We start from the raw sequence: 25,244 nt of genomic DNA, 5'->3' as shown, positions 1-25,244 counted from the left end.
ATTAATCACGTTCAGGGCGGCACTACAGGGGGGCAGGCAGGGGGCTGGAGTCCTAAAATGGATCATTTATATTTTAGCCCCTCTAAAATCCAAAAAATTATAAATTAATATATAATAATTACATTTTAACTCTTAAAATAATGAACTTGTGATTTAATATTTCAAAATATTATAAGATTTTAATTTAATTTCAGCCTTCTAAAATAATTATAACTTTTGATCATATCTACTCTCCAATCTACAAATATAAATGATATAATATTTCAATACATTCGAATCCACATCCTCTTATACTAACAATAATATCCATACCAATTGAATTAAAAATCAGTTAACATATCTTTAATTTTTTTAAATTAAAAAGATTGAAACAACAATAACAATTAATAATGTAGTCTCAATTCTTGTTTGGATTTTGATTCTAATCTTTTTTTATGACTTTTGACCTTGAAAAAATTATAAAAAAAACCTTTAAATCGATATTAATTACAAATTAAATTTAAAAATAAAAACCATCAATTTGATTTTTAATAGTCTAGATTTCAATATAAAACTTCAAACTTCAAAATTAATTGCACATAAAATTTAAAAAATAAAAACCATCATTTTGATTTTTAATAGTATAGATTTCAATATAAAAACTATCAATTTGATCCAATCTTATATCAACTATTAATCTAACATATTAATCAATTTTCTCATTTTTCATTTCAACGGATAAATCTGATGAATATGATTTTCGATTTCCCATTTCAATCTTCAACCACCAGTCGAGTACTTTAGAGTTTAGTCAGTGCCCGTTTAAAATGTGGCAACAAGCATACAAGTCCCTTTTTTTTATTTAAACTCCCATGAAATAGAAGGGGAATTTTGGCAAATAATCCTAAATTAAGAAAATTTTATGGAAAAAGGCAAATGCATACAACATGAAGCTTTGATACATGGAAAGTAAATAGGAAAAACAAAACCATTAAAAAAACCAAAGAAGACAAGGCCTGCAACATAAATATTTATATAATGTTAGGTTGTTTTGAGAAACGACGAGCTTGGTTAATACACAACTCGGATGGTCCTAATTAGAGGTCTACACAGAGATAAGAAAGGACTGAACTGGCTCTTCTTTTGGTTCTGGGACTAACCTTCCATTTCTCGACCAGGACCTTCTTTATGTTGCGACAACTAGAGACCACGGTGGCAACTCCTGCCGCGGTTATGCTCGGACAGTACACCATGTGGCATGACTCGAGCATTTGGCAGTTTTTGACGAGGTGGGAAAGACCAATGTCAGTTATTTGGTGGCAATGGGACAGTACTATATCCTTGAGTAAGGGGCAACCTTCTCCTAACTCGGTTAGTGCTATATCGCGCAAATTCTGCCATAAAAATAAGCGAGTAATGAATTGGAATAGAAAAAAAAAAAGAAACACGAGAGTTGGAAGTTCACCTGTAATTTGGAGAAGTATCGGAAGACATAGCAAAATGATAAAGAGTACAAAATGAAGTTGAAAAGAAACATATCTACATAAAGAAGCAAAGAGAAAAGGGAAATGGAGGGCGCACCTGGAGAACACTGACATCAAGGTAAGTGAGATTAGGACATCCTCTTGCAACGGCTACAATTCCGGCATCACCTATTTGGTTGCAGCCACTAACATTTAGATATTTTAATGGACATCCCTGGCCAACAGCAATAAGAGCCTCATCGCGCACCCTAGTAGAAAATGGCTAAAAATTCAAACACAACTGACAACATGAAACAGTATGGACAATGCTGGAAGGCAAGTACAATTAGACACACCTATCACAAAAGCGGAGACTAAGATCCGTGAGAGAGTGACAATGCTCACCAACAGCTACGATTCCCTTGCTTCCAACCTATTTGGCACGAAAGGATTACAAGTTAAGGATTTAGATCACGATATGGGATTGCTGAAACTAAAAAATAAATGATTGCCAGCACCTAAAAGAAGCAAGACTATAAATGCAAAGACCCAAAAGAAGCAACAAAATATCAGTGAAGTTCTTACTTCAAACATTTCAGAAAATGTTCAGAATCAAAACTACGTTCTTTAAACAATAAACCACCAACTGCCATCTTACTGAAAATCGAAACCATCCTGCACGAGACAGGAGTGAGAGAGAGGGAGGAGTGCAGGAAGGGGAAGGGGAGGAAGAGTACACTGTTAAATCTTAGATGACAAATTTTCCCTGTTCCACTCAACTGGCAGAATCATTTTCCTGATGCGGTCAGTACTAGTGGTTCAAGGCTTCAAGCATATTGTAGGTAGGGGAATATCTACATATATATATATAGAGAGAGAGAGAGAGAGACCTCATAACATCTCCTGATATGAAGCTTCTTTAGATTTCGGCAACCTTTGGCTATACTGCAAATAGCTTCATCACCAATGCTAGAGCAGTCTACCAAGTGAAGAGCTTGCAAGTATTTACAGCCCCTTCCAACTTCAGTAAGAGCAAAATTGCCAACCCTTTGGCAGTATAATAAAGCCAACTCAGTCAGGCGCCTGCACAAAATCAAGCACTTTCAGAATCGATATTATTCAAAATTTTCACAATGAATTTGTACGGCATGCCACCCAATCATAGGGATTGGATATGGAACCTAGCCACAGACCAAAGCCCGGATCCTTGCCCCCTTAAAAAGTTAGTAGCAGAGGAAAGCAATAGAAGACAAACGTACGGGCAAGATTTCCCGACAGACTCCAGTCCAATGGTTCCAATATTGTGGCAGCCATTAACTTCAAGATGCGTAAGTTCAGTGCAGCCAGTGGCAATCGCTTCCAGACCCCTGTCACCCAGGAAATTGCAATCACTCAAAGTAAGATTTTTTAGCTTCTTGCAGCCTTTGCCAATAGAACGAAGACCCCTGAGACATGAATCAACTTATAATTCAACAATCATGCCATGTATCAAGAACATGGTAAAACAAAGACTATTGAATCAGACACTAAAACTTTGAGAAAGATCCACTTCCATTCCTAAATATAGAATTCTAGTGGGGCAAACTAATTGGCCAAATAGCCTTCAAGAATGCAATTCAATAAGGGTGATCTTTCTATCATCACGCATAAGATATTAAGGAAGAGAGACTAACTCGTCTGTAAATTGCTGGAAGCTGTATAAAGCCAACATTTCCAATGACAAACAAGAAGCTCCCACAGCCATCAAAGCCCTGTCTGTAACATTAATACATTGTAACTTCAAGACTTTCAAAAGAGGACATCCTTGGGCAATAGCCAGGATCCCTTTATTGCTGATAAACTCTGAATCCAATGACAAGGTCTCAAGATTTTTGCAGTGGGACCCCACAGCCTCCAGTGATTTGTCGGTTATTCTAGCACAAGCAGCCACACCGAGAGATTTCAATGATTTCCCACATTCAGTTGCCAAAGTGACCAATCCTGAATCAGTCAAGCTTTCACAAAAACGCAAATTTAGGTCCTCGAGTTGCTTGCAACACTGGCCAACAACAGCTAGACCTTGATCTCCAACATAGCAACCCTATGATAAACATCATAAGCAACTTAAGTTTAAATTAGAATTACTCGTAGAACCTGACAATTAAAATTTCATCTATGTTGCTCCAGCTCTTCATTTTTCTTTAAGTAACCATGTCGTACATATTTTCTTAAGACCCTCCAAATACGGAGAAAACCTTTACATTTCGGGAGCATAACCATATCAAACACTCGCACCCAAGTCTGAGTAATATAGAAATTCATAGATATGGTAATGCATTTTTAAGTATTAACGACTAAGGATGGATACTTGGTAGTAGAACTAAATTATTGAAAGAATAACTCATAATCAACCAAATTGACAAACATAATAGATTAATAGAGTTAAATATCACCAAAACCTCCCCTAGCATATAATGACTTACCTGCAAATCCAATGATTTTAAGAGCGAGCATTTCTGTGCAAGGGACATTACACCGAAACTAGTAACATTAGAACACCAAATTAAGCTCAACTTTTCTAGCTTAGCAAATCCATCAGCAACTGCAGTCAAACCGGAATCTGTCAAACAGAATGGTTCGCACTCCTCTTCTTTGGGCTCATTTCTTTCACCCGCAAAATGTATCTTTAAAGACAAAAGCGAATTCTCATCTCTGCGACGCCTTTTCCCCTGCACCAAGAACAAGTTAAGTTACCTCATTAACATGTCCATCATTTGGTCGCTTCTACATTTTTTTTAATTCAAATAAATGGCATTCCTTCAACATAAATCGATTCAATTCTACTACAGTCAAAATTACATCCGAAATCAACAATTAAACAAGGTAATTAAGATAGATCAAATCTCATTATCCACTCAGATCCTGAATTCATTCAGATTTTAAGCGTAATAATGAAAAAATAAGCAAATTTTGACGAATCTGAGATTCGATTACCGCGGTAACAGGCAAAGAAATCGATAACCTCTCGTCGATATGAACAGCCTTGACATTAACGAACCGTTGAGCGAGGAACTTGATAAAAATATCAGGGCTACCAGAGGCGCCGATTCGGAGGATGGAACGGCTAAGCCGCTCGAGACCGAGCCAACGTTTACAGACGAGAGAACAGGCATCATGGCTGGATTTGGAATCAAGCCGGCGTAAGATCTCCAAGATCAGCTCGTCGGGAAGACACGTATTGATCCAATCATGGCCACGCATCTGAGAAATTAAAATGGATTTTCTTTTAGATAAATTATCTTTTGTTAGTAATGTATGAGTTTTAGAGCGGAGGAAACGAAGGAGAAGTCAGAAAGAGGTGACTATGAAATTTTATGATTAGTTTTTGTTTGTAAATATTTTGGTAAATCGGTGGAGTCGGCGGCGGGTAAGCTTAACTGAGAAACCGCCTTTATTTTACTTTTTTTTCCTTACTTTCCGATAATGCCCCCGGTAATTTTTTAAGGTTAAAATATTCTTAAGTCCTTCTACTCTTCATAAATTTGAAATTTAGCCACTATACTTTTATTTCTAGGAATTTAGTCCTTACTTTTTAGATTTAAAAAATCATGTGCAAATGTTAAGATTATTTTGTTAAATTCAAATTCATTACAATTTCATTTTTTTAGTTACACTGCTACATAGTTTTTTTTTTCAAAGTATCACATAAACAAAATTAACAATATCAACAATTGGAATTTAGTTTTACTTTAAAAAATTTAACTTTTTTATTTTTTTATTTAAATATAAACTTTTAAATTACATGTAATCACGTAATATTTTAATCGAAAATTTAACAATGACTATTTGAATTAATTAACAACATTATAAACTATAAAAATCAAATAATGTTAAAAAATAAAATATAAAGATTAAATTTCAAATCTAAGTAAAGCAAATCGTGGTGATCCACATGTTAATAAAAATGAACGACATCTGGACCATCCTTTTATATACAAATTACATAATTCCATACATGCCATTACATCTATAATAAATTGCCAGCTCACGCATTTATTCGTTTTAGACATGTATATTTTGAACGTACCTAAAATGCCTTTACTTCGCCACTTCCTTTTGATGGTGTGTAACGTTCCACTGATAAAAGCGTTTTAGAATCGAGTGATCAAGTTTGGCAACATTCCTTTTATGAGTGACCAAGTTTGGCAACATTCCTTTTAGTTGACTCATCAACATTTGGGAACAATTTTGATAAACGACACCGTAAAGACTAATAGGATGAAAATCCAACACACATGATTGTTGACAATCATGGTAGATTTTGATTTGCTTTTGTAATAAGATTACGATAATGTAATATTATAGATTGATTATTTATTTGTGTCAAATTATTCAGTAAAAATTTGAATATTAAAATATACTCTAAATCTCCGTACATCTTGTGAAATTAGAATTTAATTCTTTTACTTTTATTTTTAATAATTTAGCCTTTTTACTTTTCAGATTTAAAAATCCACTTTTAAATTATATACAATCATGTAACATATTAATCGAAAAGTTAAAGAGGTTAACTATTTGAACTAATTAATGACATTATAAAAATATAAAAATCAAATTATGTTAGAAATTAAAGTATAAGAATTAAATTTCAAATCGAACATATGAACCACAATTGAAATTTAACCATTTTATAACACACAAAAAAAAATAAAGCAAATTGTGGTGATCCACACGTCGCTAAAAAGGGAGTGCGGTTTGGACTTTCCTTTTATATACAATTAGATAAATTACATACATTTCAGAATATCTATAATAAATTGTCAGCTCACGCATTTATATGTTTTAAACAAGTATATTTTTGATGTACCTAAAATGCCCTTACTTCGTCATTCTTTTTGATAGTGTGTAACGTTTTATTCTCAGTGATAAAAGCGTTTTAGAAATGAGTAATTAAGGCTTAGTTTGGATGGGCGGTGGTGTGTTTACTTCCGTGAGGTTAAAAACAATGGTAGTGGTGAGATTAATTACTGTAGTGGTGAGATTGAATACTATAGCGGTGAGATTAGAAATAGCGGTGGATATGTGTTTGGATTCAAACGTAGCTGTAGCGGTGAGATGAGAATAAAAAATAACCATTATAGACATTAGTTTACAATGTATTTATAATAAAATAAATAATTAAATTTATATTAATATTAAATAATATAACATAAAATAAAATTTTATTTTTATAAAATGATAATTAAAATATTATAATCATATGCAATAAAATTTAAATATTTTTAAATTATATTAATAATAATAAAAAAACATATTTAAATTATTATATAATAATATCTAATAATATTTTACTTTCTATAAAACTCAAAAAAAAAAAACACAAAGAACAAGGGTAATAAAACCACTCACCTCAGTTTCTTCACCACAAGTTTGGCAACATTCCTTTTAACCGATTCGTCAACACTTGAGAACAAGTTTAATAAACGACATCATAAAGACTAATAGTATGAAATTTGACGGATGTGATTGATATTGCTATTTGACAATAAGAGTAATTAGTCATGTCAGGTTTGTGTAATTAAATAAACTCTCAACTTATTATTTGTTTTCATATTATTCAACATATTATCATCCTTTAAACAAGCATTTGTTTTACTAATAAAAACTCTTTATTTTAATATTAAAATAAAAATAATTTGAAATTTTAAGCTAATTCACATCTAATGTTTATATAAATTTGACGAGAATCGTTCATTAAATAAAAATAAAACAATATTTATTTAAAAGTAAATTTAAATAATATTTAAAATGTTTTTTAAAGTATTTATACACATAACACACATAATTTATTTATTTTAATTGATTGGTCAAAATTTATGTTGACCTTAAGGTATATAGAACTTCTACAGCCTCAAAAAAAAAAAATTAAGACAAGAGGCTAAATTTCAAAATATTTTTACTTTAATATTAAAATTAAAGATTTTTTATGGGTGAAAATCAAAAGTTAGGGGACTTATCTATTTATAAAAATAGTTTAAAGGTCTGATTAAATAAAATGCAGGAGTTTAAAGACTTTTCTAACAAAAAGAAATTGTATTGCAATCCCTACAAACAATCTAGTATGCCTGCGATTTTCCGTGCCCAATGCATGCATTGTTGTTCTTCCAATAAGTTAAATGATTGACATTTATTTATGGATGTAGAAATCTTATCATTTATTTATAGACGTGGAATTAATGTATTTATAATATAAATATATGTTTAAAAATAATATACAAAAAATAATAAAAAAATATTATTAAACAATAAAATAACATACAGTAAAGAATATACATAACTAAAATAAAATTGGACAAAGGTTATCTATAATAAAAATTAAACTAATATAAAATATGGATAAAATATAAGTATAATGAAAATTAGAACGAAATATAATCTAAATTATGCATGAAAATATTCAAATTTAATATTTCAAAATCTTTTTAATGCAATTGCTTAACTAAAAAAAAACTTGTATGAAGAAAAGAAAAAACCACAAAATCTATTTATAATAAAAAAATAAATATGGATAAATTTTTAAAAATAATGAGTAAATTACATCTAAGGCTATTAAATTATTAGTAAGTTTATGTTTTGATTACTCACCTTTAAAAAGTTACAAAATGCTTAATGAACTATTCAAAGCTTTTCATTTAAATCACTAAATTTTTTTATCTAAGTCATTGGGTGGTTAAATTTTTCTTTTTTAAGATTGATTAGTGAGCTCTAAGTAATTATTTGACAATTAATATGGAAGATCAATATTTATCTACGAATAGAAGAATATACCTTAAATCTAAGTAAATTTGACGGCCAGTGCTAGAGATAGGAAAAGAAATCTATTTAAATTTTGATTCATTGGTTCGTGATATTTTAAATTGTTTCATAAAAAAACTAAATTTTAGAAGAGAATGGAAATAAGAGTTTTTGATTGATGCGAATGAAGAAAGTCATACAACAATAATTTTAACAGTCAACTAATTTAAATGAAAATATTCGAATAATTTAATGACATTTTATAATATTTTGAAGTTAAATGACTAAAATTCAAAATTATTAATAGATTAGTAATTTTAGGTAAATTTGATAAAATAAATATAATGATATTGGATAAAAAAAAAAGAAAGGAAATTTGGAACACCGCTTAAAATCGGCAAATCCCTATCTCTGTCCAAACGGCATGATCATGTGACAAATTCCCAATTCTCTCTTTTTCCCCATCCCTTCATAAACCCTACTTTCATATTAATAAATACAATTAAAATTGTTAAAGAGAGAGAGAGAGAGAGAGAGAGGAGGAAAACTCTTTTTTTTTTTTTTCTTTCTCTTTTTAATTTTTCTCTTCCAATTGAATTTTGTGCAATTTCCAATGGATTTCTTCAAATCTGTATTTGCCGACGATATTCAATCCCAATCCTCTCATCTACCCACCGACCCGGCTCCGGACCTGGAATCGTCTGCTACATGGAGTTTCGGCGGCTTAATAAAGACCCTTGCCGACAAGTCCGAATCCGTGATGGAATCTTACCGGAAGGAATTTGAGGAATTCGGATCCGGGTTAAAGAAGGAAACCGAGATCATCCGGAGCGTGGCTTCACGCGCCGTCAACGATTCACTTGAGATCGGTGCCTCCGTTGCTCAGGAGAAGCTCGAGTCGGTGGGACAAGCCATTGATGACATCGGTAGCTCCGTTTGGGAATCAACAGCTCAGATTATCTCTCACGGTAAAGATACGTTCTTATCACCGTCCGATGATGATAATTCTGATTCTGAAAGTTCTAAAAGATTAAGTACTAGTAATAATAGCGTTGATGGAAAACGTTATAGTCGTTTTGAGCTGCAAATTCGTGCGCTTCAATCAGATAGAAGTACTTACTGTATGGAACCGGAGGATTTAGAGGATTTTGAGAATTGGAAGTTAGGGTTTAATTTGGAAGAGAAAAAAGGGGAAATTGAGGGTTTGTTGAGTGAAATTTCAGTTATTCGAAATATTTTTAAAAATGTTGATTCTGATGAAGTTGAATCAAAGAGATATTGGACTAATTATTTCTATAAGTTGAATAAACTAATGAAAGCAGAGGAAGCAAGAGCTAAGCTTGTTAAACGCGCAATTTCGGGGGAGGAAGAGGAAGATTTGAGTTGGGATATAGATGAGGATGACGAGGAGGGTAGTGGAAATGTTAATAGTGTGAAGGAGGGTTCTAGTGAAGACGTTGAGAAATGTTTGAAAATCGATGAGGAGAAAGCAGGCTCCTGTAAGGACAGTGATGTATCCGTGGTTTCGAGTATTTCAATGCCTGAGGAGGAAGGGTGGGATGCTATCGAGGAGATTCAAAGCATCGATGACAGTAAAGGGGAAGATACCGGGAGCAGTAATAATAAGGTTGATCTGCGTAAGCGATTGACTGTTGCGGAGGAAGAGGAGGATTTGAGTTGGGATATTGATGATGATGATGATGAAGAAGAAGATCAGCCTGTTAAAGCTTGATATAATACTGGTAATTTGGTAAGTGTTAAATAATAGTGTAAGTCAGGTTCTTTTAAGGTGATTTTATTTTAATTCTTGAACATTTTATATGATAAAGGATTACTTACAAAAAAGATTTAGTTCATTAGGTAAATAGTTCTCACTGATTGGATTCAATAATTCAATTATATCATCAATCAGTTCCGTGCGAAACGTTTGCCGGATTCTGTTTGTTCTAAATTCATTCCACATTATGTATGTTTGATCTAAATTGTTAACCACTATGGTCAATAATTGACGAACAGGTTTTTTGTGAAGAATTTGAACAGAGTTGTATATGCTTTTCATTGCAGTTTCCTTTGTGGTATTTGAGACTAGATTGTTTTCACATGAGTTGGCAATTTCGACTACGCAGTCCGATCTTATTGCCCCACTCGTTAGTTTATTTTCTTGAATATAGTTATGAAACTGCAATGGTTGTTTGCTCTTAGGGGAGATTGATGTTGTGCTGGATATGTGATTTCCGTTTGGTATGATCATTGACTCTTTTGCTTTTTTTGAAATTGACACCGGCTCCTCTATTAGTAATCAGATTTGCATTTTGTTTCCTCTACAAAAAATAAGCAAATTAATCTTTATACATTATATCAAAGAGCAAACTGGTCATTCTGTAGTCCTCATACCTCAGTATGAGATAGATGTCACGGGTCACATTATTCCATTAGTCATGTTAGTTTTTAAGAGTTCAAATGAATGAAATTTTTAATAGAAATGATTAATTTATTCTTTAATTTAATGTACAATGAATAATTTAAAATACAATTTGATTCCTATTGCAGGGCCTTCTTATACTTTTACCGCCATTTGCATGTGCTTCATTTGGCTGGTGATCACTATTCCCCTCTACCCCATATTTGTCTTTGCTTTCATCAGTCATTCGGACATTTGCTATTTTTGTTCATTCATTCTTCATCTAAAGTTTTGTTGCTCCTAAACTATTCAGTACTCGATTCAACAACCTCAAAATCAATATATACCCCAAAACTTGTTCTACTTGTATGAACCTACAAGTTCCACAGAAAGATCATTCTCGCCAAAATCATGAAAAATCAACAATGCTAAATACAGTGTTTGCTATTGATCTCTTTTGTCAATTCATTCCCACAAATGACATCTTAAAGTAAGAACCCATCTTGGCCTAAAACCATGTTTAAATCCAAGTCAAATTTTGCTCTTATTAGTTGATGTAGTATGCATATTTAGTTAATATATTTTAATTTATCAATTTTAGTTTATTCATTTTTTAAAATTTTTAAAATTTAATTTTTATTAAACGGTAATTAATAGTTTTTACTCCTCAACTTGATTAATTCTTAGTTTTTATATACTTTTTGAGTTTTGAAAATTTAACTTTAGTGTAAGCCATACATTTAATTTTTTTTATGTGATATGTGAAAAGGGTAATCTCTCATGTCATTAAACTTGTAAAAATATATTTGTCCCATAAAATTTTTAAACATGTAATAATACTTCATCCCATTATTATTTATTTATTTTATAGAATTTTGAGGGTTTGACAAATATATTATAAAGGGTAATAAAAAATAAAAAATAATTATATAAATAAATATAACATTTGTCACACTTTTAACATGTTTGTGGAGTCTAAAAAATTTCATTGACAATAAATATATTTGTATTAAACTATAAAAATGTTATTGAGATCCTATTTCTGTATTAAGAGTTAGATTGCATTTTACTTTTTAGTCAAAAAGGTGAAATTATATTTTGTCATTTCTACTTGAAAATTAGATAATTAAAGAGTAAATTAATTATTTTTATTAAAAATTTTATTTATTTCTACAATTAAAAATTGGTGTAGAATTTTATTTTGGCATATATAAAATACAATTTGATTTTTAATATTATAATTTTTATAATATATATTAATTCTTATTTATAGTCTTTTTTTCAACTTATAAATAATAAAATAACGTGTTTTAACTCATTTAAACTTACATATTTTATATTAACAATAATAATCATATTAATTAAATGGAGACTCAATTTGAAATTTCTCACCATACTTTAATTCTAACATAAAAGGTTGTTTTCCGAAATCAATAACTTAGACCAAAATCCGACACTACAATTCGAGTCTATGGGGTCCGTTCAGTAGCTCGTTTATGTAATGTTGTGAGCAATGATTATTACAAAAATGAAAAAGAAAAAAAGGTTTTCTTGAATTTGCGGCGACAATTTTTTTTTCTTTCTACCTTTTAAAAGAATAATGGAAGTAAATAACCTAAATAATTTCTAGGTTTACCGAAATGAATCTCAAATTATTTAATAAATTATCTGTACTTTCTCTTGGAATAAATTAAGATGCATTATTATATTTAATCACTAATACATTTTTTAATGTATAAATTAAATGAATGATTTGTTAATTTACATGAATATCAAAACATATAAAACAAATGAAAGTCAAAAGAAAAAAAAACTAAAATAAAAGATAAGATTTAAAAAACAATAAATCCCTGAAAATTTTATTGAAAAGAAAGCCGTCAGTGCGATTTAAACTTGAAAATTTAATATAGATAAAACAAAACAATTGATCATCCTAAAATATTTTTAACAGTTTACACTTTAATTATTTAATTTAAATTTTTATTTTAGAAAATGATGATGAAGTTATTTGAAAGTTTTTTTATTTAAGCCATTGAATTATTTAAATTTTTTTATTTAAGTCATTAGATTAATAGGTTTTTTTTAAAGTTCGACTAATAAATTTCGAAGGACGATTTCACAATTAGTATAGAGATTAGTACCCATCGATACGTATAAGAACATAACTTATACCCAAGTCGTTTTAGCAATTAATGTTGAAAATTAGAGAAGAACGTTGTTTACATTTTGATTCATAGTTTTAACGACGTTTAAAGTTGTTTAATAAAAAAACTAAAATGTAAAAGAAAAGGTAAATGAGAGTTTTTAATTATTGTAAATGATATAAATAGAGATGACTATATAATAATAATTTTAACAGCTCAGTAATTTAATTATTATTTTATAATTTTTTAAAATTAAATGATAAAAACATAATAATTTAGTCAATTTGAATATGTAATGAGAAAAATCAGAATTCAAGAGCAGTATAAAATAATAAAAAATTCAAATACACAAAGAAAATAATAAAGAAAAAGAAACATGATGGGCTATAGTAACTTTAGTTTAGAAAGGCAGAAGAGAGAAGAAGAGCCCAAAGCTGAAGACAGAGGTCAATGGAAGAAAATTAAGAGCCAAAATCTCCATCACCAACCTTCTTTCGTTTCACCTTTCAAAACCCTTACCCTTAATTATACATTTTTCTTTTATGATTTTTAGGGTTCCTTTTTGCCCCCATACTTTCCTGCTCAAAGAGAAGGAGATAAATCCAACCCAGATTTTTGCAGAATTAGTGCCTTTTTTTTAGTTTTGATTCTAGACCCAGATATGGAAATCGATTCTGGACCAACCCACTTCACAGATTTCAGAAGGTAAAATGCTTTTTCACTTTTTTTTTTGGGGGGGGGGAGTTGGGGGGATGAGGAACCCTTGATTTTAATTTTTCTTTGATCTTCGATTAATCCAGTTATCATTTTAATTTTGATGCTCTTTTAGCTCTCTTTTTTGTGATTGAGTTTCTGGGTTTTCTTCATTTCTTTATCAAATTATTGTATATGTTGGATTTTGAATTCGTAGTTATTAAGTAGAAATAAAGGGATCTTTAAATTTTTTCCCCATTTGGAGTTTAAAGATGCAGGTGGAACTTCGATTAATCCAGTTATTATTATTTTAGTTTTGATGCCTTTTTAGCTCTTTTTTTGTGATTGAATTTCTGGGTTTTTCTTCCTTTCTTCATTAATTTATTGTATATGTTGATTTTTGAATTTTGAATTCCTAGTTCTTAAGTATAAGTAAAGGTATTTTTTTAAAAAATTTCCCCATTTGGAGTTTAAAGATGCAGGTGGGACTTTGATTGTTTTTAGCTTTAATGTGTTATAATTATTTATATGGTTTTAGTACTTTTGAAGAAGATGTAAATCATATTTTGTGATTTTTCTTCTGACCATTTTCTGTCATTAAATGGAGACAGCCCAGATACTAATCTTAACGGCGGAGAATGTATGAATCCGATGGTCGTAAATGCTTTTCCGGTCGGTATAGTACATGTAATCAATAGTGGTAATGTAGAAAGTGAAGTAGATTTAAGGATGGAACCTTCCGTGGGTTTAGAGTTCGATTCATCGGATGAGGCGCGTGATTTCTATGGTTTGTATGCAATGCGTGTTGGGTTTAAGATTCGAACTGGTCAGTTGTATAGGTCGAGGAGAGATGGGTCAGTTTCGTCTAGAAGATTTGTTTGTTCAAAAGAAGGGTTTCAGTTGAATTCGAGGACGGGTTGTCCTGCTTTCATTAGGGTGCAAAGGCGTGATTCTGGGAAGTGGGTTATCGACCAAATTCAGAAGGATCATAACCATGAACTTGGGCTCGAAGGGGAAAACAATTCACCTGTTTTGCAGCAGAAACCTCCCGTTGTCCCGAAATCATTGGTTGAAGTGTTGCGTAGGCCGAAAGTCAAATTGTTGGGGCAAATCGAGAATGGAGGATCAAGTCCGTCCGGTATCATAAATTTCAAAAGGCAAAAACGAGGTGGAGATGGAAGACAACCTTTACCTGAGCCATATACGGGTCTAGAGTTCAATACAGCTAATGAAGCATACGAGTATTATCAATCATATGCCGAAAGTGTTGGGTTTCGAGTTCGAATTGGTCAGCTGTTTCGCTCGAAGAATGACGGGTCGATTACTTCTCGGAGATTTGTGTGCTCGAAGGAAGGTTTCCAGCATCCCTCGAGAGTAGGTTGTGGGGCTTTTATGAGGATTAAGAAGAAAGACTCGGAAAGTTGGATGGTAGATAGACTTAATAAAGATCATAATCATGATCTTGGAGAACAAATGGTGTACGAGAACAAATTTTCAACAGCTTCAAAGAAATTCATAGAGGAAGAAACCAATGGTATGGTCTCTATGGATCTCGGTGAAATGAATACTGGCAAGCTTATTAAAAGAAGCCGAGAAAGCAAAATTGGAACTGATTGGTACCCTGTACTTTTAGAGTATTTTCAAACCAGACAAGCAGAAGATACGGGATTCTTTTATTCAGTGGAGGTCGATAATGGTAGTTGCCGGAGTGTCTTTTGGGCGGATGGTAGGTCGAGATATTCATGCAGTCAGTTTGGTGATGTTGTTATTTTAGATACTTCGTATAGGAAAAGTAACTATGTGGTGCCATTCGCCACATTTGTCGGAGTAAACCACCATAAACAGCCAGTACTTCTCGGATCGGCTTTGATTGCTAATGAATCGAAGGAGTGCTTTACTTGGTTGTTCCAAACATGGTTTAAAGCAATGTCTAGCTGCCGTCCTAAATCGGTTATTGCCGATCAAGACATAGCCATCCAACAAGCGATCACCGTAGTCTTTCCTGGGGCACATCATCGGTTTTCATCATGGCAGATCAGAGCCAAGGAGCGGGAGAATTTACGGTCAATGCCTATTGAATTTAGATATGAGTACGAAAAGTGCATTTATGAGAGCCAAACAACGGTTGAGTTCAACACCACATGGAATTCACTGGTAAATAAATATAACTTGAAAGGAAATGCTTGGCTACAACAAATGTACGATAAGCGTGAAAGTTGGGTTCCGTTATATTTACGGGGCAAATTTTTCGCTGGCATCCCCATAGGTGAAACCGTCGAATCGTTCTTTGGCACACAAGTAAATGGCCAAACCCCACTTCGAGAATTCATTCCCCGATACGAACAAGGACTTGAACAACGGCGAGAAGATGAAAGAAAAGAAGATTTCAACTCATTCAATCTCCAATCCTTTTCACAAACGAAAGAAGCAATAGAAGAACAATGCCGACGACTCTACACATTCACCATCTTCAAAATCTTTCAAGACGAGCTCTTACAATCTTACAGTTACATCGGAATAAAAACCTATGAAGAAGGAACGATATGCCGGTACTTAGTTAGACAGTCCGGGAATGAAAATGACAAGCACGCCGTCACGTTCAGTGCGGTCAACCTCAGCGTTAATTGTAGCTGTCAAATGTTCGAATTCGAAGGCGTATTATGCAGACATGTCTTGAAAGTGTTCAAATTGTTGAACATACGAGAACTCCCATCTCAATATATCTTACCTCGGTGGTTGAGAAATGCCGAGTACCGTATCTTATGCGGTGCCGAATCCGGGGTAAGTTCTCAAGAATTAAAGGCTTTTATGATCTGGAGTTTAAGAGAAACAGCTTGTAAATATGTAGAATGTGGAACAACATCTGTAGAAAAATATAAACTTGCATATGAGATCATGCGTGAAGGTGGAAAAAAGCTTTATTGAAAATTTTGAGGTAAATTTCATGGAAATAGGTTCTTACAAATTCATGTATGTTTGAATAGCATGTTTCTTTTAGTTAGTGGTTTTTTTTTTAACTGTTTGGGGTGTAATTGGTTTAGAACTCTTAACTTCTGTTTCTGAATAACAATTAATTGTTGTGTAAATTGTTGTGTTGGGATCTATGTTGCTTCAACTTTTCATTATTGTTTGAAGTGTGGGGTTATAGGTAAATCAAACTAATGTTTTCGGAAGAATCTGTTAGGGCATCGATCTGATCAAATGAATTATTAAAATATCATAAAAATAAAAAAATTGTTAAAAATAAAATTCGGTTTGATTACTAGATTGATTGACTGTTTATTTCAATTCAATTCATTTGTACTGATTCACATGTTAATGAGTTCGATTTCAACATTCTTAAATTAAAAATAAAATAAAAAAATAGTGTGGAATTCGAAATATAGTTAAAATGGTTTTGTTTAAGATTTAAATCTATTTTTCTTTATTAATTATCATTTATTATAATAAATGAATTTAAAAACTTCATTCAATCAACTTAAAACTAAAACTAACCCAATTTAACTTGGTCGTATAAATTGAACAACTTAGATTTGTCAAATTCAAACCTGAAATCTGAAAAGATATGAAGTCATAATAAGCTATACATATGTTTCAAATTCTCCTAATTCAAAATCAATAAAATTCAAAACCTTAAATTAGAGGTGTTCATAGTTCGAGTTTGAGTTGAGTTCATGAAATGTATTTAGACCAACTTTTTAAGTTCGAGCCTAATTCGGCCCAAAAAAAAAATTACCTTTTTACTCAAATTTAGTCATTTTAGAAAAGGTTAAGCCGGCTTATCCATAATTGATTTTTTTAAATTAATTTTTATTTAAAAATAGTTTTTTTAAAATATAATAAGCTAAGTGCTAAAATAAAAGTTCTTTAAAACACAATCATAAATATAATAAATATTTTATTATATTAAAAAAATAAAAAATAATAATAATAAATATTTTATTGTATTAAATATAATTTTTAAAATTTTATATTTTGGGTTGAGCTATTTAGTTTGACAAGTTTTTTTTTAAGTTTTGAATAACGAATTTAATTGTTATTGAGTTAGTAATTTAATATAAATATAAATACACATATAATTTTTTAATATATATAATTAATATAATTTTTTTATAACATAATATATTTGGGCCGAATTGGGCCAAATTTTTTTTCTTAAGACCCAACCAATATAGAAAACAGACTTTAACTTCTACTCAAATTTATTTTTCGAACCTCGTATTTTATTCAAACTCTATATTTTTTAGACGAACTTTCAAACCTGGACAAATCACACAATAAATAAACAAATCAACTTTAAACTCAAACAATCCAAATAACACATTCAAAAATATCCAAACCCGAAATCCACCTTCAGTCAAAATGATTTAAAATTTAAATTAACCTTACCTAATTCCGATCTAAAATCAATTCCAACGAAGCGGTGTAACTCATTTTGTTGTAATGAGTGTAACAATTATAACTTTTGTAAGGATAATGTCTTTTTTCTTTTTAAATCAGATTTTTTAATTAAAAAAATTGGGAATAAACGTACAATTAATATTATTTAATTTAATATAATAATAATTAAATAAATTTTAATTGATATTGTGGGTACTCGTTAACCGGACATTTACGTCATTGGATTCGGCTCAAAAGTCTTAAACGCGTCGTTTTAGCCCATTTCGAAGGCTATTTTACTCAATTAAATAGTCAACACCGAGTCACCGACCTTAAAAAAGAAAAAATAATATTTTTTCTTACAAATAAAGCGCAAAGGCCAAGCAGCGAAGCATGATTTATTTTATTTTGTCTTTCTATCTCTCTTTTTTTTAGTAGTTTTCTTCTATTTACTTCTAGGTTTTCCTTAGAAACAAACCGAATAATCTAAGAAAGAAAAAAAATTAAAATTATTTTAAAAAAAATTCAACTAATAATAATTAGGACATATTGATCAACAACCAAATTGGAAACCTAATTCCTTTGCCCTCTATTTTTAAACAAAAAGGAAAAAGAAATATTTTCTTATCCTTTTTTGTATTTTCTTCATAAAATGCCGAGATATTTTGAAGCTTGAAAAACTTGGGCAAATCAACGATGAGAGATTCTTCACTGCGGGCCGAAGATTTGAATGCGCCATCAACTTCCAGCTCGCGAAAGACCAGGTAAACATTTAATGATTATGAATTTAGCGCTAACTTTTTTTTAGGTGAATTGGATTTGAATTTTAGGTTACTTTTTTTGGATTCTGATGTTGAGGATTCGGATAGATTTTTGGGGGGATTTTGATGTAAATTTAGGATCTTGTTCGGTAAGGTGATTGAAAAATGTGCGTAATTTGGGATTTGGATTTGTTTTGCATGTTGAATTTTGAATTTCGAGATGGATTTACGATTGATTTTGGAATTAAGCTGGAAAATTTCCCGTTATGCTATTGAAAGGATTTAAATGTTGGAAGCTTTGATGCTATTTTGTTAATCTAAAGCATAATTTTTTTTCGAGAAATTTCAACCAATTCAGATGGAACAGTGCTATAAACTATAAAGAGACGGTGATTTTGTTTTTCCTGATTCGTTTTTGGCCAAATGACTATTAGAGATCTATGGTTTAACTAATTCCATGGAAAATGTTTGGTTACTATACATTTTGTAAGCTCAAAGCAATAGTTATAGGACTAAAAATTTAAAGGGGAGTGTCTATGGGAAATGTAATTCCCTTCTAACCTGATAAAATTAAAACAAAAAGCTATCAAAGTTGTTAGGTTACATATTTAAATATATAAGTTATCCTTTTATGCTCGATGAGCTCAAGATTTTTAGGTTTTAATTGTCCATTATTCCATTTATATTGATTTAAGTACATAGTTTTGATATTTCATGCTTATGCTGAATAAGTTCTTCTATGTTTTTGCTTGCTCTAGCAATGTCTTTCATTTATTGGCACAAAGAGAAGTTTCTCCACGAACAAAACGGTCATCTCGAAAGCTATGGGGAGAAGAGTCAAAGAGCCATCTTGATTCCTGCAGGCCAAAATGTCTAGCAAAAAGAGATGCTAGATCTGATCTTCTTTCCTGGTAATACCATTCTTTTCCAGTTTCTTTCACAGTTTTGTAAGTGGAAGCTACTGAGGTTTATATTTTATTTTTTGGTCCATTCTTTTTATCATTATGCATTCATGTGTGATTCATAGCAAGTATGTTCCTATTTTATAGTAGGGATCCTGATAAATTTTATTGCATTATATTGGGTTGCAGGGTAGAGTCAGAGTCGTTGCGGCATTTTTCAGCAAAATACTGCCCATTGTTGCCTCCTCCAAGGTCTACTATTGCAGCAGCCTTCAGTCCTGACGGAAAAACACTTGCTTCTACACAGTGAGTTACTTGGTCCAGTTTTTATTTCTGTCTAATCAGGTGTCCAGTTCCCTTCACCCTAAGATTTGCTACATATTTTACTTGGATTTTGGTTCTGCAGTGGAGATCATACAGTTAAGATTATTGATTGCCAAACTGGCAACTGTTTGAAGGTGTTGAGTGGTCATCGCAGGACGCCTTGGGTGGTAAGGCTGTTGACAACTCTTTGCCTTTAGATTTTGTTAACGTCTACCTGTCACTTCAGCCTAATTGTATGTGATAAAAAAAATTAATTTATATAGAAGAAAGCTGCTTGATTCATCTGTATCCATCCAGAAGATCACTATGTATTTTGTAAATGCATTCTTAGATCTTTGATTCAGCACATGAAGATGAAAATATAAGTTATCTATAATTAGGTTTTAGTTGATTTACTCAATCCCTGTTTTTGTTTTTGAATGCCTAAATGATTTTGCATTTCGGATGTTTATGGTAAAGTATGTATTAATATTTTCTGCTGCTGGAATTTTACAGGTCAGATTCCATCCATTGTATCCAGAGATACTTGCAAGTGGAAGTTTGGACCATGAAGTTCGCTTGTGGAATGCAAATACTGCTGAGTGTATAGGGACACGTGATTTCTGTAATTACTCTTGTGAATTTCCCTCTGTAACATTTCACATTGAGAAGCATGAATGTGTTTATGCTCTATGTTATTTCTCATTTCTCTCCTTCATGCAGACCGCCCTATTGCATCCATTGCTTTCCATGCTCAAGGGGAAGTTCTTGCAGTAGCCTCAGGACATAAGGTGAGGTTGACTATTCCATATATGTGTACTTCTGTATTTGGGTTGTTATATGACTGCCTGACTTTAGAGCTGTTCGTCAGTTATATATATGGCATTACAACAGGAGGGGAGAGACATCCTCTCCGGCTATTATACTGAAGACGAGACGTTCACTTCGAGCTGTACATTTTCATCCATATGCTGCTCCTTTTCTTTTGACTGCTGAGGTGAAATTTCAGTTCTATAAAATTGATTGTGTACTTTAGTCTACTCTCTTACTAATTAGATTTCTGGGCTGTTTTGCAGGTCAATGATCTTGACTCATCTGATTCGTCAATGACAGTGGCAACTTCTCCTGGTTTCTTGCGATATCCAGCCCCAACTGTATATTTGGCTAATGATCGACCTAATTTGGCAAATGAACTACCTCTAATGTCTTTACCTTTCATGATATGGCCATTATTTGCTAGAGATAATGGGAGAACATCTTTGCAGAATATTGATGGTGACACTGGTTCAAATGGTGTGCATCAGAGAGGTGATCAACCTGCCTCAGTACGGCTTCTGACCTATTCAACTCCAACTGGGCAGTATGAACTTTTGTTGTCTCCTGTTGAACCAAATAGCTCTTCTCCATTACCAGAAGAAACAGGAGCCAATCCTTTACCGACTGAGATGGAAACTGATGTTTCCAATTCTGCAATGGAGCCCATGGAGACGATGGAGGTCCAGTCTGTGGAAAGAACTACTCAGTTTTTCCCTTTTGGTGATCCTACCTCATGGGAGCTACCTTTCTTGCAAGGATGGTTAATTGGTCAGACCCAAGCTGGTCAGCGCAATATGCGTTTGGCTACTGGTGGTGGTCATGAGAATTCACTCCCAGCTGGTGAAACAGGAACTTCTGCTTCAGTAGCTTCTTCAGGTATGGCCACGAGTGTTAGCCAAACAAGAGTTTCTGGAAGACCAAGTTCACGGCATCGTTCTTCGCGTTCTCGCATGATCTCCTCAAGTGGAACTGGTGAATCTGGTTATAGCAACATCATACATGAGAGTAGCGATCCTCAACCTGCTGTTGGCAGAATTCCATCTGAACTTGCCACATCACTTGCGGCTGCGGCAGCAGCAGAACTACCTTGCACTGTAAAGCTTAGAATATGGCCACATGATATGAAAGACCCTTGTGCTTTCCTTGATCCCGAGAAATGTCGCTTGATCATTCCACATGCTGTGCTTTGTAGGTGTGTTCTTTATAACTATAGTTTTGTGAAGACATTGTAGATTATTATTCTTTCTTATCTAGGAATGATGCATGCAAAGAGCCAAATTGTATGTTAATTCTTCCATTTCCTTGTCCAGTTTTATTAGGCTATTTTTCTGCTTCTTCTGAAACCGACTCCTTTGGTACATTGTTGTTGTTATGCTCTTATATATGCTGCAAAATATCACTGATTTATCTTCTTCAAACAATTCTCTGAAAATATGATTGCAGTGAAATGGGTGCACATTTTTCACCTTGTGGGAGATTTTTAGCAGCCTGTGTTGCCTGTGTGCTTCCTCATTTGGAAGCCGATCCTGGAGTTCAGAGCCAGCTTAATTCTGATGTTGCAGGAGTTGCTACCTCCCCCACACGACACCCAATTTTGGCACACCGGGTTATGTATGAGCTTCGTATATATTCGCTTGAGGAGGCCACGTAAATCCCAAACATCTTATAATCTATTCTCTATATACCTACCCTTTCTTTCTTCTGTTTACAGTTTATATTAGTATCCTTCTGTAAGTTTGAAACTCTTTTTGTGCAGATTTGGGTTGGTGCTTGCTTCACGGGCAATAAGAGCTGCTCACTGCTTAACATCTATTCAGGTGCAACTTTCCTCTCCCTGTTTACCTTTTTGTGTAGACTATTCTATTCAGTTCATCAAATGAAAATTTGTTATGTCAAGATTTCTGGGTTTTAGTGCCATGGGTTGCCCATGCATATTTAGAAGATATCTGCACAGTGCTATATGTGAAACCAGTGCAATGTTGTAATGTATGAACCTTTTTTTATCTTATTTGCAGTTTTCACCCTCATCAGAGCATATACTGCTTGCCTATGGTCGCCGCCATAGCTCACTTCTCAAAAGTGTGATAATAGATGGACAGACCACGGTGCCCATTTATACCATTCTGGAGGTAAAAACATGTGATTTCCTCTATCTATGCATTTACAGTTCCGGTTGCCTCATTTTTTTGATTTGGTTGAGAATTGGTCACTCCTGGATGTCACAATGCATTTAAATGTTTCATGCATGTCCTCAGTTTTGTCTGCTCAATTGCAGTTAGTGTCTATAGTTAAACTCTATTCTATATTGAAACATTTGATTTATCTGTTTGTGGCATTGTTTTAAGAATATAAAATCCCTTCTATCATGTTTATTTGCATTTGGGCTTTTTGTGTAATTCGCTTTACTTCATTACTCAGGTGTACAGAGTTTCTGATATGGAGCTTGTGAGAGTTCTTCCAAGTGCAGAGGATGAGGTAAATGTAGCTTGCTTTCATCCTTCTGTTGGAGGTGGCCTTGTATATGGAACAAAGGTCAGCAGTTGACATTTCTATTAATTTCATATTTGTTTTTTTACACCAACCCTTTTTCTTTTTAATCTGCGGCGGCTGACTAATTGTTCCAAGTTTCTTCATTTCTCAATTCAGGAAGGAAAGCTAAGGATTCTCCAGTATGATAGTTCTAATAGTACAACTCATAATGCGTCCGGTTTTCTTGATGAAAATATGTTCGAGGTAGGAGGCCCAAGTTTGCAGGTTTATTTTCTTGGATTCATGTCCTTTATGTTTTGAAAACTTACCTAATACTTAAGAACAATGCTTGTGTGAGTGGTCATACATATATATATACACACACTCTTTTCTTTGAACATATTGCTACATCTGCCCAACGAGAACTAATTTTGTTTCTTTGCTCCTTTGAACAAATGGATGTCATCACTTTTTCTTATCTTTTTAGTTTGAATTTGTGTGATACATACAGACTGATTTCCTTTAGTGGGATTATCTGGTCTTCTATTTTTTGTAGAACAAATTATATGACCCAGGTTTTATCTGATTTTCTTTCTTATCATAGTTCTGAAATCGACCTAATTATTTTTCTATTGTTGTAGGTCCCAACATATGCCTTAGAATGCTAGTGTGACCGGTAAAGCCTGTTTGGTTGGCTTGCAGTTCGGCTTTGATGGTTAGTTTCCTCGTTTCTCATTTTTTTCTAGAAGAATGAAAATGATTGTAAAAGACAAAAATTTGAGAAGAAAAAGGGACTTTTTTGAACATTTAATATCCTTCACTCTATTAATATTTCACGATAAGATCAATAATTCCTGGAGTTCAGTTACGAAAACTGAATGCATCAACGTCGTATTTTTTAACATTTAAGAAATAAAAGTGAACAAGAACAATGCTGATTTTAGCCATCAATGTTTTGTGGACTTAGGTCCGAGTGTTGAATTCAGATGTGTATTCAAACACATTTTTTCTTAGTTTTTTTTGCATATTTGGAGAATTGTTTCCCTATACCCAACTCCTAAATACTTCATGAAAAGTGAAAAGTTGGACTCAGAGCAACATAGCTAGCAATTTATTTGATCTAATATTTACTCTGTGTCATTCAGGATGACCGACATAAACACTGCTGTCTTGCGTACATTATTTATTTCGTCACGGCTGTGAATTAGTCGCACACTTTGCCCCTTCTGTAAAGTTTCTCAGCTGGTAGGTAGATGCAAATCCGATTTTGTATTTCCATTTGTTGCTTCTTAGAGACACATTTACATCATGGAAATCGATCGAAACTCGAAACGAGGTGAATCAGGATAAGAATGTGGGTTGTTTGCATCTACTACTTGTTCAGGTTTAAATGAAAATTGTTGGAAATATGCTTTTCTGTCTTTGGTTTGATTTTTGAATTTTTGTTGTTTTATTGACATATACAGATTGGTAGATTATAATTTAGTTTTCTAGATTTGCAACTTTTAGTGTAATGAACTCTACTGAAAATTTTCTTTTTCAGTCTTGTTCCTGTTTCAGTTTCTGGCTCCATTTTATTATCCCTAAATATGTTTTGATTTATTTATTAGATTTTACACTTGTTTATAAAAAAAGTGCTTTGTGATCTGAATATTTATATGTTCAGTCGAATTTTAGTACAAAACAATATTTAGGGTTTGTATGATTGAGTGACAAAATTGAATGATAGAATAAGAAAGTGGAAAGTTGAAAAGAAAATAAAAATTGAGTGTATTTAAAATATAGGAAGATGTGGGTTCGAATGTCTTAAAAAGTATTATATTTTTATTTATGGGGTGAGAGGGGATTATGGGTAGTTATTGTATCAAGAAAAAACATATATATATTTATTTATGGGACTAGAAGGGATTATAAGTAGTTATTGTATCAAGCATATATGATAGAAAAATCAATAATTTTAAATTGGAATGTTAAGATAAAAGAAATACAAAAGTAGTGTATATCAGTTCGAAATTGTATGCTTTTAATTATCAATTATCAAGTAGTGGGTGGATTTTTTTTTTTTTTTTTTTTTAGTTTTTCCTAATGCACTCAAGAAAAGGAAATTTTTGCTTTTTATTTATTTTTCTACTTTTTCAATTTTATGTCTTTCTAATTTT

General features: G+C 32.4%; 4 protein-coding genes across 12 annotated transcripts; 3 read left to right on the top strand and 1 right to left on the bottom strand.

The window, feature by feature from the left end:
- Positions 1-970: 970 nt before the first annotated feature.
- Positions 971-4,846, bottom strand: LOC121206395 (F-box/LRR-repeat protein 4). Of its 2 annotated transcripts, none has more exons than XM_041077304.1 (8): positions 4,416-4,846; positions 3,905-4,150; positions 3,116-3,522; positions 2,702-2,887; positions 2,333-2,525; positions 1,799-1,875; positions 1,561-1,711; positions 971-1,373 (listed from the first exon to the last, which is right to left on the bottom strand). In XM_041077304.1, exons 1-8 carry the CDS (start codon positions 4,680-4,682, stop codon positions 1,077-1,079), a joined length of 1,824 nt encoding a protein of 607 aa, XP_040933238.1. In that variant the 5' UTR covers positions 4,683-4,846; the 3' UTR covers positions 971-1,076. The 2 variants fall into 2 exon arrangements, with proteins under 2 accessions (XP_040933238.1, XP_040933239.1); XM_041077305.1 differs by having other exon boundaries at positions 2,702-2,809.
- A 3,781-nt stretch (positions 4,847-8,627) lies between these two features.
- Positions 8,628-11,068, top strand: LOC121203423 (BSD domain-containing protein 1). Of its 2 annotated transcripts, none has more exons than XM_041077302.1 (2): positions 8,628-9,966; positions 10,767-11,068. In XM_041077302.1, exon 1 carries the CDS (start codon positions 8,830-8,832, stop codon positions 9,946-9,948), a length of 1,119 nt encoding a protein of 372 aa, XP_040933236.1. In that variant the 5' UTR covers positions 8,628-8,829; the 3' UTR covers positions 9,949-9,966; positions 10,767-11,068. The 2 variants fall into 2 exon arrangements, with proteins under 2 accessions (XP_040933236.1, XP_040933237.1); XM_041077303.1 differs by lacking the exon at positions 10,767-11,068 and adding an exon at positions 10,281-10,490.
- A 2,048-nt stretch (positions 11,069-13,116) lies between these two features.
- LOC107929119 (protein FAR1-RELATED SEQUENCE 7) lies at positions 13,117-16,540 on the top strand. Of its 2 annotated transcripts, none has more exons than XM_016860466.2 (2): positions 13,117-13,466; positions 14,066-16,540. In XM_016860466.2, the coding sequence occupies exons 1-2, from the start codon at positions 13,423-13,425 to the stop codon at positions 16,377-16,379; spliced, it is 2,358 nt and encodes a 785-aa protein (XP_016715955.1). In that variant the 5' UTR covers positions 13,117-13,422; the 3' UTR covers positions 16,380-16,540. The 2 variants fall into 2 exon arrangements, with proteins under 2 accessions (XP_016715955.1, XP_016715956.1); XM_016860467.2 differs by having other exon boundaries at positions 13,235-13,466; positions 14,071-16,540.
- A 1,618-nt stretch (positions 16,541-18,158) lies between these two features.
- Positions 18,159-24,644, top strand: LOC107943110 (uncharacterized). 6 transcript variants are annotated; one of them, XM_041077300.1, is made up of 16 exons: positions 18,159-18,598; positions 19,354-19,506; positions 19,687-19,803; positions 19,904-19,988; positions 20,317-20,425; positions 20,524-20,591; positions 20,672-20,797; positions 20,877-20,984; positions 21,066-21,808; positions 22,060-22,263; positions 22,373-22,433; positions 22,632-22,745; positions 23,035-23,148; positions 23,263-23,349; positions 23,727-23,800; positions 24,231-24,644. In XM_041077300.1, the coding sequence occupies exons 1-15, from the start codon at positions 18,531-18,533 to the stop codon at positions 23,751-23,753; spliced, it is 2,184 nt and encodes a 727-aa protein (XP_040933234.1). In that variant the 5' UTR covers positions 18,159-18,530; the 3' UTR covers positions 23,754-23,800; positions 24,231-24,644. The 6 variants fall into 6 exon arrangements, with proteins under 6 accessions (XP_040933234.1, XP_016732339.1, XP_016732340.1 ...); XM_041077301.1 differs by having other exon boundaries at positions 18,203-18,598; positions 20,877-20,954; XM_016876853.2 differs by having other exon boundaries at positions 18,203-18,598; positions 20,877-20,954; positions 23,263-23,370.
- Positions 24,645-25,244: the final 600 nt, after the last annotated feature.

The sequence above is a fragment of the Gossypium hirsutum genome, chromosome A09 (assembly GCF_007990345.1).
Source record: "Gossypium hirsutum isolate 1008001.06 chromosome A09, Gossypium_hirsutum_v2.1, whole genome shotgun sequence".
Lineage (NCBI taxonomy): Eukaryota > Viridiplantae > Streptophyta > Magnoliopsida > Malvales > Malvaceae > Gossypium > Gossypium hirsutum.
This window is presented reverse-complemented; position numbering and strand designations above follow the sequence as displayed.

Excerpts from the sequence above, each read along its gene's own strand:
- LOC121206395 (XM_041077304.1), bottom strand. The coding sequence starts at position 4,682 with ATGCGTGGCCATGATTGGATCAATACGTGTCTTCCCGACGAGCTGATC. Across the intron at positions 3,523-3,904 it reads TAAAATCATTGGATTTGCAG|GGTTGCTATGTTGGAGATCA; the intron begins GTAAGTCATTAT and ends TGTTTATCATAG. Across the intron at positions 2,526-2,701 it reads TCTGTCGGGAAATCTTGCCC|GCGCCTGACTGAGTTGGCTT; the intron begins GTACGTTTGTCT and ends GATTTTGTGCAG.
- LOC121203423 (XM_041077302.1), top strand. The coding sequence starts at position 8,830 with ATGGATTTCTTCAAATCTGTATTTGCCGACGATATTCAATCCCAATCC.
- LOC107929119 (XM_016860466.2), top strand. The coding sequence starts at position 13,423 with ATGGAAATCGATTCTGGACCAACCCACTTCACAGATTTCAGAAG. Across the intron at positions 13,467-14,065 it reads CACTTCACAGATTTCAGAAG|CCCAGATACTAATCTTAACG; the intron begins GTAAAATGCTTT and ends AAATGGAGACAG.
- LOC107943110 (XM_016876850.2), top strand. The coding sequence starts at position 18,531 with ATGAGAGATTCTTCACTGCGGGCCGAAGATTTGAATGCGCCATCAACT. Across the intron at positions 19,507-19,686 it reads AGATCTGATCTTCTTTCCTG|GGTAGAGTCAGAGTCGTTGC; the intron begins GTAATACCATTC and ends ATTGGGTTGCAG. Across the intron at positions 22,264-22,372 it reads TATTCGCTTGAGGAGGCCAC|ATTTGGGTTGGTGCTTGCTT; the intron begins GTAAATCCCAAA and ends CTTTTTGTGCAG.